Raw genomic sequence first — 18,320 nt, 5'->3', positions numbered from 1 at the left:
CCTACAGAGGAGCAGATGCTAAGATTAGATATGTAAAAGGTTTTTAGAGAAAGGAGCAGAAGGAAGGATGTGTTTCAGACTGTGATTGCAGGTCTGACTCTATGGAAAGAGAAAGGGAAGGCAGGAAGATTGGATAGCAAGTCCCAAAACACAGCAAAATTCCAAGGAAGTTTTAGCCAGGCCAACAAGAAGTCCTTGAGCCAAAATTGCCCTTTGGAGCTCTGTGTCCCTAGATGGGGCCTGCCTTAGTACCTCCACCATGCTTAGTCATTGTCTGGGAGCAGCCTGCAGGAAGTGTGGTCTGTGGCACAAACATAGCAGTAGATTCAAGGAGTTAGAAGCTGGGGACATCAATCAACTATGCTCCCCTCACAAGAGATCCGGTCACACCTCCACTGTCTTTAGGCTATATCCATCCCATCTGACAGTGAATATTAGACTGATTTCTCACTCTACAAATAATAGAAGTCACTCACATGCACAGATCTAACAGCTAATTTCCTTAAAACACAACTTTTTTAAAAAATTAACCTAATCATCCACATTCTCCATTGCTCCAGTCCCACAATGACACAATAGTAAGAGAATAAAATACCACTGCAAATTGTTTCCATTCTTAGCTGGACCCTCTGTATTAGTGACCTTCCTTAATTCCCCAGTTGCCTACAGCAGTTAACAAATCTTTGTCATTCTCAGGTCCTCTCTTTCTGCTCTGCCTGATACTTCTTAAGCGCATATACTCGTTAGAAGACATTAGTTCATCTTTTGCCCCCTACACATATTTACATCACCGTCCATACTCAACATTTTTTAATCTAGGCTAAGAGCAAAATGTGCTTCTCATTCCATTTCTTAAAACCAACTTAATCTCTCTGAGCTATATTTAAAATGTCTTTCTCAGCTGCCTCCATTCTTAGTTACAATCTAATAATGTTTAAATGTCTCACCTTAAAAAAAATTAACTAAGAAACACAGGAACCCACCTCAAACCCTGAATTCTTTTTTCTTGCCCTACATAGCCAAGGCTATCACAAATCATACACCCCCAACTATATTCAGCATCTTGTGGTAACCTGTAATGAAAAAGGATATAAAAATGAATATATGGCTATATCTATATGACTGAAACATTATGCTATATACCAGAAACTGGCACATTGTAACTGACTATACTTCAATTAAAAAAGAATTGACTTTGACTTTCAATATCTTAAAAAAAAATCTTTTATATATATACATATATATTCTTTTTCAGATTATTTTCCATTTTGGTTTGTTGCAGGATGTTGAGTATGGTTGCCTGTGCTATACAGTAGGTCCTTGTTGTTTATGAAAAATAAAACCCTCTAAAGCCCCCCAAAAGCCAAATTACACACCCAATATCAGGGTTCTGCCTCCACCACTTCTTTGAAACTACACTGACTTAAGCGCTAATTACATTGGTTATGAATTTTTTAAAAATTTAATTGACTTCTCCAGAGGCTTTGGTAACTATTGACTCCTCTGGGTTTTTACTATATAACAAGGCTAATCTTAATTTCAAATTCTTCGGCAACTTACTGTTACCATGAGCAACTATCTCCATATGTTAAGCTTCATTAACTATGCACATTTTTTAGTGAAAAGACAATTGTTTCTTTTTTTAAACTATTTTTTGAAAGCAGAATGAAGAGAGCAGAGGTCTCTGGCTACCTATATGAGGAAGTGTGGGAAAATACATTAAGTCAACATTTTAGTTACCAGTCTGTCAGCTTTTCTGTGAAACCCTTTCTCAATTCATTTACTCTTGACAATAACCTTTTAGACAGATGACACTACTACCCATTTAGAAACCAAGGCCTTAGAAGAATGTACGATGAAATAGATGTTTTAGAAAGAGTAATATCGCAATAATAAACAAGAAGGATTGGAAGATGAGAGAGATGCAGTGAAGAAGCTCCAGGAGAAATTTAGGCGTAAGGTATAGGATTGGGAAAGAAGACTGAATGACATGAGAAAGATTAGGCAGATTATGTAATGGCAGGATAGCAATTACAAGAGGACTGAGAGTTTCCAGCTGGACTGAATTGTAAACCAAGGACAACAGTATGGAAGTTGGGAAGAACTGGTTTGGCTAAGTGTTATTAAGAACACGTCCCTAAAAAGAGTTACTTACTAATAATATGCTTAGGTATTATGAAGTGTTTTAATAGCACAGAAATCTTAACTGAAGAGTTAGATATGGCTCAGCTAAAATCTAGTAGCTTCTTCAGTGAGCTAAGAAAATAAATATTCTTAATTCCACTTAGGTTCATGTAAAAGTCTAACTTTAGGTGAACTTCCTTGGTGGAATAAAAATGCATGAGACTTTTTAATAATACAGATTGAATTATTCACTGAAAGTATACTGACTATATATGACAGAATTTAAAGTGAATAAATTAGGGTCAATTTAATGTTTCATTAGATAGAGACCAAAAAACAAAAAAAAAGCCACAAAATCTTATTACTTAAAATACTTTAATTTCTAAAAAGGTTAAAACCATATTAAAATTTAAATAATTTCATTGTACAGTACTTGATAATACATTTCAACAAACTGAAAATTTAATAATGTATAAACTTTTCTGCCCCCAGAAGGATACAGAAATTAACAGTGAGAGTGGAATATTTAAATTAATACAATGTAAGATATTTGCAAAACGAATTTTTAAAACTAAATTTCATCTGGTAATACTCTACAGCCACCAGTATACTTAGACAGGAATTTAAAACAAAATAAATATGATTTTATCAAATCCACAATTAACTGAAGTTTTCATTTTATTCAGTTTGAACAAAATAGCAACCATTGTTTTATCCAATAATGATATCAACTGCAGAAGAAATGATCTGCCTAGTTGTGCAAAATAAAAAATTTTATTGTCTGTTGAAAGGATGTGAGCTTCTCAAACTCAGTTCTTTTTCATTTGTGTCATAATTTCCAAATAAATAAACAGGTGTTAAAGTCTTGGCAGTCCACTTCCCTATAGGATTACATCTTCCATGAAGTCATCATATAGCCACTTACAGGTATCCTCTTTGGAACACTCTATAGTTTCGAAAAGGCGGTGAAAGTCTTGAGGGTACATATCTATTACTTTTACATTTTTATTTTTTTTAATTTGCTTCAATATATGCAGTGCATCAATTGGACTCAATGAACTGCAAAATAAATACAGAGTAAATTTGCTTAATTCTTTTTCATAACAACTCTTAGTTAATATTGATAGAGATGGCTTCTAAGCCCAATTTAAAATGCTTATCTTACTATATATAATTAATCTTATTTAGTTTAAGAGCTTGTATATAATAGCTTTAACTATGTCTATTCCTAAAGTTTCATGGCTTGTTTGTAATGAAAAGAGCAGATTTAGGCTTTAACACATTCTAATCAATTATTACACAACTTTCTAGTTTAACATTGCCCTTAAAAAAATTCTTCTGCCTACCTCTTTCATCTTTTAGCTCTCTTTGCAAAAGTATTCTCAACTCCATTAAGGTTCATGTAAAAGGTCAGTAAGTACAAACAGCAGAAACTACTGTTTGTTTTCAAAGAGGGAATAATCTTCCACATTTTAATGTCACAATTACTGTGAATAAATTATAAAGCAGAAAACTGCTTTATTATATATTAGCCTGGCAAGAAACTACCAGTGAGCCTCTGACAATTAACAAGTAAACAACTGTACTAAAATATTTTGGTGGAAAATATTTCCAACACTTTTTGATTGTGAATGGAATCCTGGTCACAGGTGTAAACATCCTTTCAATTCACAGGATCGCCAAGGTAATTTCTGACATTTTACACCACAGTTTACCATATTTATTCCTTAATTTCCTATATTCTTGATATTTTCATTCAAAACAGCCCCTACCATGAGGTGACAAGATGAAAAGTAGATTACTTCTACTGGTCTACTGCCACTTTTAACATTTATTTTTACATAAATATTGTTTAATCAATAGCTCGTTCAGAGTTATAAATTAGATACAAAGCAGGTATTAACAGTATAATTTTTATAAAACTTTATATAGAAACATTTGGTCCAGAGCAGGAGGACTAGGGTGGTGTAATGACTGGTGCCTACTTTGGACAGGGAACAGAACCACTGAGGACAGGCAGTGACAAGTGGTAGATGGTGGCCATGCCACCACTAATGTTGACATTCTCTACCTCAGTCAATAGCAAGCAGCTAGTTCTTCATGTAGGCTAATCTTGGGCATATACTCTGACAAAGATCAAACAGCCTGTAGGCATCCCTGGTTGTTTTTCAAAGAAGGAAAACAAAATTAAGCTCAACAGATTATGTAGAAAATATATTTTTCTCAAAATCTGTACCAGTGAGAAGGAAATATTCTGAAGAAATAGATGAGTGAAAACATGATACCTCATTCTGTTAATCAAGATATAAAAGATATAAAAAAAAAAAGCTCTAACACGAAAGTACAGGTCTCACATTAAATTGCTACTTTTATACTTGCTTTTATTTTTTACTTACTGTAAATGGTCTACTAGCTTGGCATTGCGCTTCATAAAACACTGCCTTAACATGTGAAAAAATACGTCATAGTTAAAAGGTGTTAAGTTTCCTGTAAATAAATCTCTGTGAGGAGTCAACTGAATTAAACACATGTTTTGTTCTACTAATTCCTGCAGAGAAAGGAAAATAAATCATGTTAGTCAGAAAATACTGCCAGTGTAAGACATTGTTCATTTATGCATTCGAGCTACCTTTTGGAAGAAACAATCACTAAAGACCCTGAGTGTCCCTGTAGCTGCTTGTGGGATGTGCCAAGAATGCAAGGCCTCAATTGCTCTTTTTATCTGGGCCATTTCTCAAGGTAGTCTGCAGAAGCCACCTTGTGGGATGAGACAATGTCTCTACACAGGACAAAAATCAGGCTTGCTTAATGTTTGCTATAAAAGAGGTGTATTCCCCCAGCTCTGTGCTCCCCAGCTGCAATGCAAACCCACTGAATGCACACCATCCAACTGAGCAGTATCACATTACTCCACAGGACTTAGGGGGCAATAAAGTCGTTTGTCTGATCCAGGAGTCTTTGCCAGCATCCATGAAAGAGTAACAGCTTATTAACTCATAAGCAGGGAAAAATGAAATCTTAAATGTGACACTAACATATACTGAGTCTCTTCTGTATTTGAAGCATAACACCAGATCCAATTGTAAGGATTAAAAAAATTGACTTATAATTATTATTGGATTTTTAAAAAATATGGGGTTAGCAAACTATGGTCCATGGCCTGCCTGTTTTTGTATAGTATGGGGCTAAGAATAGTTTTCACATTTGTAAAGGGTTCTTAAAAGGAAAAAAGAGGGCAAAACCAAAGAATATGTGACAGAGACAGTATGCGGCCTGCAAAATGTAAAATATTTACTACCTGGCTCTTCACACGCAAAGTCTGCTAACCTGCTCTTGTATATAGTATCATACACATTAAAATAAAAACTGTATATGATTTGATGTAATGTTAAGATGTTTTTCTCCCCGAAAATTATTCCTCATAACAGAGGGAGCTTGATGTTTGAGTTCTTAGGAAATCTTACTTATTAGGTAGTAATCCCTTATTTACTTTATATGTACATATTTAAACATAAATATTGTTTGTGGAAGACATGTTGGCTAAAAAGGAAAATTTCACTCAATTCTGGTTTCTAATTTTGAATGCTTGTAGCTGAGGAAATTTGTTAAAAAAAAAAGGCAATGAAATTTAAACATATTTAGCAATTATTAATTAGGGAAGGAAATAACCTCACAACTGAAAGTATTACATGTTGTTGTTAAGTCTTTTGAAGGTGACTTTTAAAAAGCAATTTAGTAAATAGAGTTGGAGTTACAGATACAGATTTATTTGATAAGTAGAAAAGAAAAAAAGTTTCCTGATATTCAATGAACAGTTACCCATAACTTAGGAAAAAAGTTCCAGTAACAGTATAAAAACATGGCTTCAAAAAAGTGGAAACCTCAAACCATCTGGATGGAAATGAACATCATGTGCTTTAAAAAACTATTAAATGTCTCAGCGTGCTTCTGTAACAATTATGAACACACTGATATCAAAGACACACGTGAAATATCCGAATAAAATTCTCTCATGAAACATGATATTTGATTATTTCATTTTCATCTCTAAAAGTTTATGTATTTATGTTGGCCAAAAAACTGTTTCAGCTTTTGACATTTATTGAGAACATGAGAAAGTATCTTATATAAAGGATGGTTCATTTTGGGGACATTTGGATAAGTTCCTAATGGCATCAAGCCAAAATGTATTACTCCTATTTTGTGAGGCTACATAAATTATGTCTATGGACAGTGAAATAGAACTAAAATCACAATGGTCACTGATCACTCTAAAATCGGAATATTTCTAAATTGATCATTTTCTTTTTTTCCTTTAGTGGTAAGAGTGAGGTAAAAACCGAAGTAATCAAATGGGAACTTCAGAGTGAGCGAATATGCTGAGAATAGGGCATCATTAGCATTTACTCCTAAAGTGGGACTTTTGAATTGAGTCCAAAAATTGTTTTTGAAACTTCAGCTACTTTATTACAATTTCACTATAAGTAGCCCTGATATTATCTAAATGGAGGATCACTTTATAACAACATCACTTTGGTTCTTTAGAAAGGGAAGAAATAAATATTAAAGCCTCACCCCTAAGGTAAGAAACGAGATGTATCTGTTAGTGAAATAAACCATTGTAAGTGGTAACAGTAGTATTACATATCTGATTAACAATGCATAAAATTTTGTTTTTAGTTTATCAAATTAGATGAACATTAAAATAATTATATTTTCAAAATGTGAGATATATCTTCATTTCAAAAGAAATAAAAATAGACATCAGATTCTGTGTTTAAGCCTATTACTGTGCTAGCATTCACTGCATTAACACCTGAAAAACATAACTCTCTTCAAAAATAATTTGAATTTATTAAAAGCAGTAAAGTATGTTTAAAAAACATTTCTAGATACTCTAAAATTAAAACTTTAAATAAATATAGAATACCAGATAATCTTATAGAAAACAAAGGATGTTACATTTAGAGGAAAAAAGGGAAAGGTGCTCCTTCATTCTTACCCTATGCTTTTGCTTTTCTAGCTGCCCATTTGTGGTGTACGTCTCAAATGATGACCAAGGCAACTTGAGGGAAGATAAACAAAAGCAAAACGTATCTTTTAGCTCTTTTTAGTCAAAGTGCCCTCCGTTATTACTACCTTTAAAAATGTCTTGCCTAAACAACAGAATGAATTAAATTCAAGTCACCAGTGTAACTGAATTTAAGAAAAACAACATTTGAGAGTTATATCATATACATCTCTCTTCTCTCTCCTTGTTTGTTTTACATAAAGACAAGTTAAGTCAAAGGTCTATCCCAATACTGGTAACTCTATTATTGGCTTAGATAAAAGAGAGTTGCTCTTAATATAATTATGCAAATATATTCCTAAGTTACATTTTTAATAACATTTCCATATTAGAGTCACTATCATTTTAGGGGCAATTACATCAATACTGAGGAATTTTTTGCCCTACCTTAGTGGAAAAGCCACTGATATGAATATACTGAGACATGTAACGATAGACAAATGAAGAAACTTGTGTCAATTTTTTAAAAGTATCATTACTTCTCTGTATTTAAGTTTTGTACATACAATTTTGTACATGAAGCAATTTTAAAAGATGAACCAACAAAAAAATTATTCTATACATATATAAATACATATCCACACATTAAATTCCAAAATAATAGCATCTGACACAGACATAAAAGACTAAAACTTTTATTACTAACTGCAGTGGCAATTGAAGAGGAATGAAAAATGCAACTGTTGCCCGTCTGGGAAATTCTCAGAAGTTCCAACAACAGCAGTAGCAGTGTGCAGTGGGCACTGCAGCCCCCCAACGATTAGGGCAAGGCAGTGGGCACAAAGGAGACCACATTCCCATCACCAAACCCACAGGACAGGAAAACCTGCAAGACCTTAGGAACCGAGTTCAACAATGGACCCTCCAGTAAAAACGCTGGATCTAAAAAGACATCTCCTTTCTGGAGGTTAATAAATGGCAAAACTCAACAAATGGCTTTTGAAAACAAATACTGCAGAAAAAACTATCCTGAAAGCTGAAGTCTTCAGAGGGTCTCTATGAAGAAACTAGCCAAAAGCTAGGAGGAGAGAACTGACATGAAAAGCCAACAGAATGAGAGGAGATCAGTGGGGTCAAGAAAGGATTTTAGGGAAATAACTACAGTACAAAGATTACAATATACATACAGTACAGGCAGAAAGCATGGTCAGTGCTCTGAAGGCTAAATGTGAAAGTGTTTTCTGGGAATACAAAAAAAGGATGAGAACATGACAGATACGAAAGACAAGAAACAGAGACCCAACCTAAGAACTTCACATGTTTTGGAAGGAAAAAAAAAATATCGGAACAAAAGGTAGAATCAAATGAGATAACGTTCTAACAACCAAGTATGCACGTTGAAGGTCTTCATGTGCTCCTGGACAAAAGTATGAAGAGACTACATGGAGAAAACACTCCACAAATTTTTTTTTTTAATGGACGTATAGTCAGTTTACAATGTTGTGTCAATTTCTGGTGTAGGGCATAATGTTGCAGTATACCTATATATACATATATTCGTTTTCATATTCTTTTTCATTAGAGGCTACTACAAGATATTGAATATAATTCCCTGTGCTATACAGAAGAAATATGTTGTTTATCAATTTTATATATCATATTTAGTATCTGCAAATCTTGAATTCCCAATTTATCCCTTCCTACCCCTTTTCCCTCCTGGTGATCATAAGTTTGTTTTCTACATCTGTGAGTCTGTTTCTATTTTGTAAATAAGTTCATTTGTGTCTTTTTTTTTTTTTATGATTCTACATATGAGTGATATCATAGGGTATTTTCCTACAAAATTTTAAAATTAAACCAATATGCCCTTGGAAGAACAAGAGCTCATAAAAAATACAACCACATATCTTATAAAAACCACCTGATATATACTCTAGTCTACCAAAATAAAAAAGAGAATGGTAAACAAATAAATAAAGCTAATTACCATGGCCCTCCAAAAGGGAATGGGCAAATTATGCTATGAAAGAAATAAGAATTTATCATTATTTTCCTTATAATCTAGCCCTCTCCTTTCAAAAATGGTAGCCACTAAGTCACATGTGGCTACTGAACACTTGAAACGTGTTTAATCTGAATTGAGATCTTGTAACTATAAAATATAAAATGTATTAATAGTACACAAAAAAGGATGTAAATTATGTAATAACTAATTTTAAAATAGAATACACACTGAAATGACAATATTTTAAATAGAGGTTAAATAAAATATTAAAATTAATTTTACTTCTTTCTTTACTTTTCATAACATGGCTACTAGAAAATGTTAAACTCCGTTATGTGTCTGTTATTATACTTCTATTTGACAACTCCGATCTTGCCTAAGGAAATAAACAGTATAATCTCTACTATATGAAGAAAAAAAACCAGGAAAGATAAAAAACTAAAATTATGTCACAAATGTCAATAGTGACCTCTCAGTGGTAGAATTTTAGTGATGATTTTTAGAAAATTCTTTCTTTCTTTAGCATGTCTCACATTTTTATAATGAGAATATATTATTCTTATAATCAGAGAAAAATATAAATATTTGTAACAAACATTAGGACAAAGTTACCTTGCTCTACTATTTTCAACATTTGGCAAAAATAATAAAATTAATCTTTGATTTTTCTCCATTTTCTGGTCACAGAAATGCAGCCTCCTTGAAAAACAATGAGATTCTCTGTTGAAATTTAAAAGGATTTTACTCACCTTATTCAGAACCTTAATCCCACAAGCTATTTGACAGAGCACACTCAATGCTTGATACAAGTTTGGAGTTCGGGGATTTGCTAGTAGTTTCTAGTAAAAGGAAAACAGAAGTTACATATTATACTTAACTATAATCAACCAATCAAAATCAAGTGTTAGATCTTAATGATATCTAGAAATAGATATCTAGATATAATAGATATCTTAATAGTATCTAGAAATGAAAAAAATTATAATTAAATGCAAAATCTTTACTATAACCATTTGAAAGACAATTAAGTCTTTTTAAACTTTCATACTGAAATATATCATCATGTACACTTAAAATACAATGTATTTGAAACTGATTTCCTTTAACCATATCCCCTATCAGGGCAAATTCTCAGTAAACAAAAAAATGAAACAAAAATATGTAATTATTGTGAAGAAGGGTACGTATTGGAAATATGTATTGGCTGGGCTATTAAATTTTGAATCAAGGATTATTTAGGCTGACACTTGAAGCATCAGAGGTTACCTCATTGAATGAGGGCACTATAGAGAGAGGAAACCACACGCGAAAAGGTCCACGGTAAAAGAAACATTAGAACATTTTCCTAGTAGCAAGATGAAACCTGATGAAGCAGTTACTATTTCTCTTCCTCTCATTCTTTCACGCATGTACAGACTTAAGGTTCTAAGTCCCCTGATCTCTGTCTAAGGAGAGCCACTATTTACTTACCATTTGAATCTGGTGAGGAAATCATCATTTCATTTTTTTGCCCCCCCCATCCCAATCCATAGCTCTCTTATAGACAAATAAGCATCTCCAGTTATACTGGATTAAAAGATTAATAACAAGAAGTATTCTGTGCAGCAAAGAGACATAACTCTCAACACACTATCAAGGATTTCAGGAGGCTATTTGATTTCAGAAAATAAAAAAGTAGAGTCTAAAACCCTATCTCCACTACAGCATTATTCACAATAGCCAAAAAAGGGAAGCAATCTAGGTGTTCATCAATAGATGAATGCAAAAAGATGTGAGAGATACATATATAAAACTCAGCCATAAAAATGAATGAAATATTGTAATTTTCGACAATATGGATGGACCTAGAAAGTATTAAGGGAAATAAAAAGAGAAAGACAAAAACTATATGATTTCACTTGTATGTGGAATCTAAAGAACAAAACAAATGAACAAATATAAAACAGAAACAGAAACATAGATATAGAGAACGAACAGGTGGTTGCTAGAGGTGAGAGGGTGGGGGGATAAGAGAAATAGGTGAAGGAAATTAAGAGGCACAAACTTCCAGTTACAAAGCAGATGCATCATGGGAATGAAATGTAAGTTACGGGGAACATGGTCAATAGCTATTTAATAACTTTGTATGGTGACTAAACTTACCATACTGATCATTTTGTAATGAATAGAAATATCAAATCACTGTGTTACACAGCAGGAACTAACATAGTATTTAGGTCAATTACGCTTCAAAAGAAAACCAAAAACAAACAAGCTCATAGAAAAAGAGATCAGATTTATGGTTACCAGAGACAGGGGGTGCTGGGAGGCGAATTCAATGAAAGTGGTCAAAAGATAAAAACTTTTAGTATCTAACATACGACCTGACTAATATAATTAACATTGTAGTATGTAATATATGAATGTTGTTCAGAGAGTAAATCCTAAATTCTCAACACAAGGAAAGAAAATTTTTTTATGTTGTATTTGTATGAGATGATGGATGTTCACCAAACTTATTATGGTAATCATTTCATGATGTATGTAAGTCAAAACATTATGTTACACCTTAAACTTATATAGTGCTACATGTCAATTATATCTATTGATGGAAATGGATAAAAAGGTGGTGGGGTGGTGTAAATATACAATGGAATATTATTCAGCCTTAAAAAGGAATGACACTCTGACATATGGTACAACTAGGATGAACCCTAAAGACAGTGTGCTAAGTAAAATAAGCCAGACACAAAGTGGAATACGGTATGATTCTATTTATATGAGGTTCTCACAATAGTCAAATTCCTAGACAGAAAGCAAAGCGATGGTTACCAGGGGTTCAGGGAAGAGGGAAATGGGAAATTAGTGTTTAATGGGTACAGAGTTTCAGTATGGAATGATGAAAAAGTTCTGAGACGAGACAGATGGTGCTAATAGTTGTAATACAATGTAAATGTACTTAATGCCACTGAACTGTACACTTAAAAGCAGTTAAAACAGTAAACTTTATATTATATTATGTATATTTTATCTCACCAAAAAACCCTTAAAAAAATAAAACCTAAAGATTGCTGTACAGTCTGTACTCTCAAATGTCTTGAGCCCAAATTAAAATAACAGATTGACTACTCAGAAAAACTGCAGAACTCTTTCAAAATAACAAGTTAATCAGGTACTTATTAATAACCTACCTGGCATTCCTTTTCAGTAATAAACAGATTTAGTTCTATTCGTCCATATTTATATATGGAAGTACAGGAATACAGGTCATGAAAAATTTTCCAAAGTGTATTTCTCTCACTTTTAGTTGGTAAGATTCCAATTACTTTAAAAGGGCTACCTGTTAAGAATATAAGCAAAAATATGTGAATACATTCTTAATACTTTTTCCTATGACCATACTTCACTGAGTCAAACTAAGTTAACAAACTGTATTATTTTATTCCAATTAAAACGAAGCCTTAGCATCTTTCTTTATTCTGGAACTTGGGTTCTACAAAATTGCTCTGATTGTGTCTAGGTGAAGGAAAAACCATATTCAACTTCAGAGCAACTGCTCAGAAACTATATAATTATAAAAATTGACACAAATCTCAAAAAACCTGGTATACTGCTAGAGGAAGCTGGCAAATTATAAGGTATCTGCTTTACTAAATAACAAAAATCACCTTTTGACCAAGAAAGTGCTTCTATTCCCAAATTCTGAAAAAGCATCTCTGAAGTCATAACAGGAGGAGTTACTATTCCACGACTTCTAGGATCCAGTTTAAAGAAGTCACAGTAGACCACTTCCAGTTTTCCACCCAGATTTTTCCCTAGGGACTAAAGAGAAACAGAGACAACATGTTTAGAAATTTCAGTGCTATGCAGACCTTGTAACAATTCAAAGATCTACTTCAAAAAATAATTCTTATGTTTATTTTACTTTATCTCAATGGCTTCAGTTATTCAGAGCTGTGATCCATGTGCTGGTCAGAGGAAGAAGACGTTTCATAACAGAGAAAAACAATAAAAATATCAAAGTGAAAGATGGATAGATTTAAGAGAGCATTCCTTTTTTTCCAGAACAGTTTAGTCCTTCACCAAATGATCTAAGCTCATTGTGTAGGTCACTCCCCATTTTCCTCTTAATTTTTTACTTTTTTCTAAAGACAGAGGCAACTATAGAAGGAAAGCTCCTTGCCTACAGGAAGATGTCCAGTATACCTCAATCTTTTTATTGTCCTGATATGCTTCCCTTGCAACAGCACTGAAGAACTTAGTAGTGAGAGGAAGTATTAGCTGCAGACCCTACAAACTTAGTAAGAAGTCACAAAAAAAATCAAATAGAAGAGAGCAATGTTTTGATGTGCACACTGAGGTTCTAATGCACAGGAAACACCACTGCTGGTATTTATCAAGGTTTCAATGAATTTGCAAGTTAAAGTTATGGGTTAAAAAACCCAATTTTTCTTAACTATTTGAGTTCAGCCTATAAAAATGATTCTTTTCTAAATCTAGTAAATTTTTTTATTGAAGTATAGTTGATCTACAATGTTGTGTTAGTTTCTGGTATACAGCAAAGTGATTAAGTCTTACATACATATTTATATATACATATTTTTATCATAGATTATTACAAGGTATTGAATATAGTTCCCTGTGCTATACTGTAAGACCCTGTTGTTTGTCTATTTTATACATGATAGCTTATATTTGGGGATTAGTAATACATTTTAATGATTATTTTCAAAGGAACTCTTGAAAAACACTTTGAAAGGAACAGACTGGGGGTGGAAATTATATATTTTTGGTCATGTTAATTCTGAGATGCCTATTAGGTGATCCAAGGGAAGGTGCTAGGTAGGAAGACCTGAATGGTGAGGTCAGTGGAGTGGTTCAGGCTGAAAATATAAATTTGCTGGAGTAAGACACAACTTACCACAAAAGCTGATGCGTCTTCAACTTAACTTATGCAGTTATTTCTGCAGCAACAGTTTACACAATTGAATAAATAAATCATCATTTATTATTATAGAACACAATCTCTAGCAAATTCAGATATGAAAACAAGCTTTTCCTGCTTGAAACATTGTTAATGTGGAGTCCAAGGAATTTTATCAGGGAAATGGAGTAGGGGTGGGGGAGATTCTAAATTTAGATTAAAAACCTAGAGTCCAGCATTATCATTGAAAATCCTTTCAGTTTTTAGGAGCAAAATTGAAAGCCTTAGGTGGCCTAGAAGCAGTGTCTGCTCAAAGCACCACTTTAAGGACTTGATTTAGGGCCACAAAGGTTCTACTTAAATAGTTCTCTATTATTGTGACAAATAGATAAATTCACACAAAACTTTGAACGGCTTTCATTTCATCATAACAATGGTTAACACTGGTTAATATGAGTGAAAGAACATGTACTAAAGGCTGAGCTCCAGTTAGTGCTGAGGGAGGGGAGCACAGGGAGTTAGAAAACACATATGGAAAAGAATGTGTGTGTGTGTGTGTGTGCGCGCGCGCGCGTTGTGTATGACTGAATCACTATGCTGTATACCAGGAACTAATACAACATTGTAAATCAACTACAATTAAAAATAAATAAAGTGTGAGTTTAAAAAAACAAAAGCTTTAACTAGAGCAAGAACTAGTTCTAATCAAAGACTGTATTTAGTCAATGAAGTTTACATTTTGCTTACATTTATAACTTCAGAAACATTTAATGACTGATATTTCTGTAAGAAATACTGTGTGTAAGGAATTCTCTAGTCCCTAACTAGGAGCTAATTCTCTAGCTCCATTTTTTTAAGTTGTATCAATTGTTTTTAAATTAAGACCATTGTTATCTTGATCCTATAGAAAAACAACTATTGTGTTATACGGTAATAAACTGTAAACAGGAGGACATTTTAATGCCATGTTAATAATTTTGTAAACATGTAGATTAAACTTCAAAAGTAGGCCCCTTTCTAAAGATTAAGAGCCATCTTGTTTTTAATTTCCAGGTGGAAATTACAGATAGCTATGTTTACTAAATCACATTTTATGACCCTGAATCTCTGAACAATTTTATGTTCTTTTTCTCTTCTTGTTTTTGGCATTCCAGCAGATTTAACATCAATTACATAACCTGGCTAAAACCTTGAATTTTTTCGTTTGTAGAATAACAACCATCTAATGTACATGGTTTTATTAAAAAACAAAGAGCTGGATTTGGTAGACATTTTCATCATTTTCTGCTATCATCCTGCACCTTCAGATAATACCATTTTATATGGTTTCAGGAGGCTGGCATAGCAAGTGTTAAGTTTCCTGAATTGAATTGAACTGAAAGATTCATAATTAAGGAGGAAGGCAGAGAAAGAGAAAGAGGCTGGCAGTGATGCAAGGAATTTTCATTTTACTGCTATGTAAGTTTATCTGCTATATATGAAACAGAATTTACTGAAAAAATCTATTTCGTGCAAATCAAAACTACGATGAGGTATCACCTCACACCAGTCAGAATGGCCATCATTCAAAAGTCCACAAATGACAAATGCTGGAGAGACTGTGGAGAAAAGGGAACCCTCCTACACTGCTGGTGGGAATGCAATTTGGTGCAGCCACTGTGGAAAACAGTATGGAGATTCCTCAGAAGGCTAGGAATAGACTTACCATATGACCCAGGAATCCCGCTCCTGGGCATATATCCAGAAGGAACCCTACTTCAAAATGACACCTGCACCCCAATGTTCACAGCAGCACAATTTACAATAGCCAAGACATGGAAACAGCCTAAATGTCCATCAACAGATGACTGGATAAAGATGTGGTATATTTATACAATGAAATACTGTTCAGTCATAAAAACCGACAACATAACGCCATTTGCAGCAACATGGATGTTACTGGAGAATGTCATTCTAAATGAAGTAAGCCAGAAAGGGAAAGAAAAATACCATATGAGATCGCTCATATGCGGAATCTAAAACAAAAAACAAAAAACATAAATACAAAACAGAAACAGACTCATAGACATAGAATACAAACTTGTGGTTGCCAAAGGGGCGGGGGGTGGGAAGGGGCAGACTGGGATTTTAAAATGTAGAATAGATAAACAAGACTACTGTGTAGCACAGGGAAATATATACAGGATCTTGTGGTGACTCACAGTGAAAGAGAATGTGACAATGAATGTATGTATGTTCACGTATAACTGAAAAATTGTGCTCTACACTGGAATTTGACACAACATTGTAAAATGACTATAACTCAATAAAAAAAAAGTTTAAAAAAATCCATTTGGATAATGCCTCGACTCTATGCAATTTCATCTGAATATACTACACCTTTCTTGCCTCTGAAACCCTAAGTCCAGAGTTAACATAGTTCCATTAACCGAATCTTAGCCCTCTAATTAGATTCTAGGCTAGCAGAAAGAAGGGGCACAGCATAGCCTACCAGAGATGAGTAAAGAAGCCTAGAGATACTTTAAATATTTCGTTCAAAGTCACCCATCTGCAGCAGAGATAGAACCAGAAAAAAGTCTCTGAATCCAATCTTCTACTCATTCAACATTGATACTTACTATGTTCTAGTCACTGGGGATAACAAGATATTTAAGGCATGACCCCAAAAAGTGATTCTTTAAAAATAAACTGTGTGCATAATTTTACTTTCCTAAACCACTCAAAGATAGCCAACGGAACAATAAATTATTTTTACAAACTAAAAACATACCTCCAATTGTGGAATAAAAGTTTTGTCACTTTCAAGGGCAATCACTTTGGCTCCACTTCCAAGCAATGCTTGCGTCAGGATCCCAGGACCTAGTATATTAAAGAACAAAAAGTTTATTTGCAAAAGAAACAACATAATTTCAATATTAAAAAAATTAGATGTTTTACCTGTATGTATGATCTAATTTTAACCCTCACAACATCCCCAAAATAGATATTACACTCCTTATTTACATATAAGGAAACCAGGAACTAGGTAGTCACTTGACTCCAACATCACAACTGCTAAGTGGTGCTGTTTGGCTTTCAATCCATTCCATCCAAGACTGCAAAACCTGCACTTTTTTTAAAATTGAAGTATAGTCTTTTACAATGTATCATTTTCAGGTGTACAGCATGTTTCAGTCATACATATACATACATAGATTCATTTTCATATTCTTTTTCATTATACGTTACTACAAGATATTGAATGTAATTCCCTATACTATACAGTATAAAATTGTTTATCTTCTGTGCGGAAAATCTGCACTCTTAATCACAATGTTTCACTACCTCTCAAGAAAAAAAAGCAAACAAAATGGTTGCATCTAGCCTACCATTTACTCAGACTATTTCGATACTTTAACATCAAAGATACCGTCAAACCTAAACAGAATTGACTTCTCATGAGAGGAAATAGTGCTTAAAAATTATTTTTCAAAACGTCTATATATTTTGTGTTCCTAGCATCTTGCTACTGTCTATAGAAAACGAACGGAATGGTAAAAGTTCTTTGGGGAAGACGGTGAAATTTAAGAGCATGTTTTATCAAAATATTTTGTAAAGTGCAAAGTGCTACAAAAATATCTTGTGTCATGATTAACGCAGACCATTTAAGTTGCTTAAAGGAAGAGACTATGTTTTAGACAGTTTGCAGAAGTGAACATCCAAGAAAACGCAGTCCACGAGGGACTCACCTGGATTGCACTCCAGGATTAGCTGGGAAGCGTCTCCTTTTCCCTGCAGAATCTGCACCAAGGTCTCAGCCAGTCTCGGACTGGTTATGTACCGCTTGATCTCTGAGCGGCACCTGTACACACGCGAAGACGATTTCCCGAAACCCACATTGGACAAGAGCTGCGGGTGGATGTCAGACAAGCCACGGCGGTTCCCAGCCAGGACGTCCTTCCGCCTCGCGGCTCCGAACCTCAAAATGCAAAAGCGCCCACCGCGAGTCAAGGCTGAGAGCGCGAGCAGCGAAGGAAGCCCCGCCACTGGGACCCACATTCTCACCCTTAAGGCCTGTCTCAAAGTCACTCAGGGTAGTTACATAGTCGACGAACTCGGTACAGGGGAGACCACGTGTAACATCGCCCTACCCCCGGACTAGACCGGCGTAAGTAAACACTCCACACTGCGCGTGCGAACGACCTCTCTGTCTTCCCTTTGCCCTCACTTCCGTTTCCGTGCCGGCGCAGACGCCGGAGGATCGTGAGTGGACGGCCGAGGAGAGAGACGGACCGCCC

General features: G+C 34.2%; 1 protein-coding gene across 2 annotated transcripts; it reads right to left on the bottom strand.

Moving 5' to 3' along the window:
• Window positions 1–2,480: 2,480 nt before the first annotated feature.
• Window positions 2,481–18,220, bottom strand: TFB2M (transcription factor B2, mitochondrial). Of its 2 annotated transcripts, XM_010973585.3 has the most exons (8): window positions 17,772–18,220; window positions 16,814–16,902; window positions 12,788–12,941; window positions 12,311–12,459; window positions 9,890–9,979; window positions 7,127–7,189; window positions 4,521–4,672; window positions 2,481–3,183 (listed from the first exon to the last, which is right to left on the bottom strand). In XM_010973585.3, exons 1-8 carry the CDS (start codon window positions 18,079–18,081, stop codon window positions 3,006–3,008), a joined length of 1,185 nt encoding a protein of 394 aa, XP_010971887.1. In that variant the 5' UTR covers window positions 18,082–18,220; the 3' UTR covers window positions 2,481–3,005. The 2 variants fall into 2 exon arrangements, with proteins under 2 accessions (XP_010971887.1, XP_010971896.1); XM_010973594.3 differs by lacking the exon at window positions 7,127–7,189 and having other exon boundaries at window positions 3,017–3,183; window positions 4,521–4,565.
• Window positions 18,221–18,320: the final 100 nt, after the last annotated feature.

This window comes from Camelus bactrianus, chromosome 23, assembly GCF_048773025.1.
Source record: "Camelus bactrianus isolate YW-2024 breed Bactrian camel chromosome 23, ASM4877302v1, whole genome shotgun sequence".
NCBI lineage: Eukaryota > Metazoa > Chordata > Mammalia > Artiodactyla > Camelidae > Camelus > Camelus bactrianus.
Note: the sequence above shows the minus strand (reverse complement) of the source record. Positions and strands in the feature narration are given on the sequence as shown.

Coding starts and splice junctions, on each gene's coding strand:
- TFB2M (XM_010973585.3), bottom strand. CDS start 18,081: ATGTGGGTCCCAGTGGCGGGGCTTCCTTCGCTGCTCGCGCTCTCAGCC. Junction 12,460..12,787: donor AGCACTTTCTTGGTCAAAAG/GTGATTTTTGTT, acceptor TATTCTTAACAG/GTAGCCCTTTTAAAGTAATT. Junction 4,673..7,126: donor TAGAAAAGCAAAAGCATAGG/GTAAGAATGAAG, acceptor CTTTCTCTGCAG/GAATTAGTAGAACAAAACAT.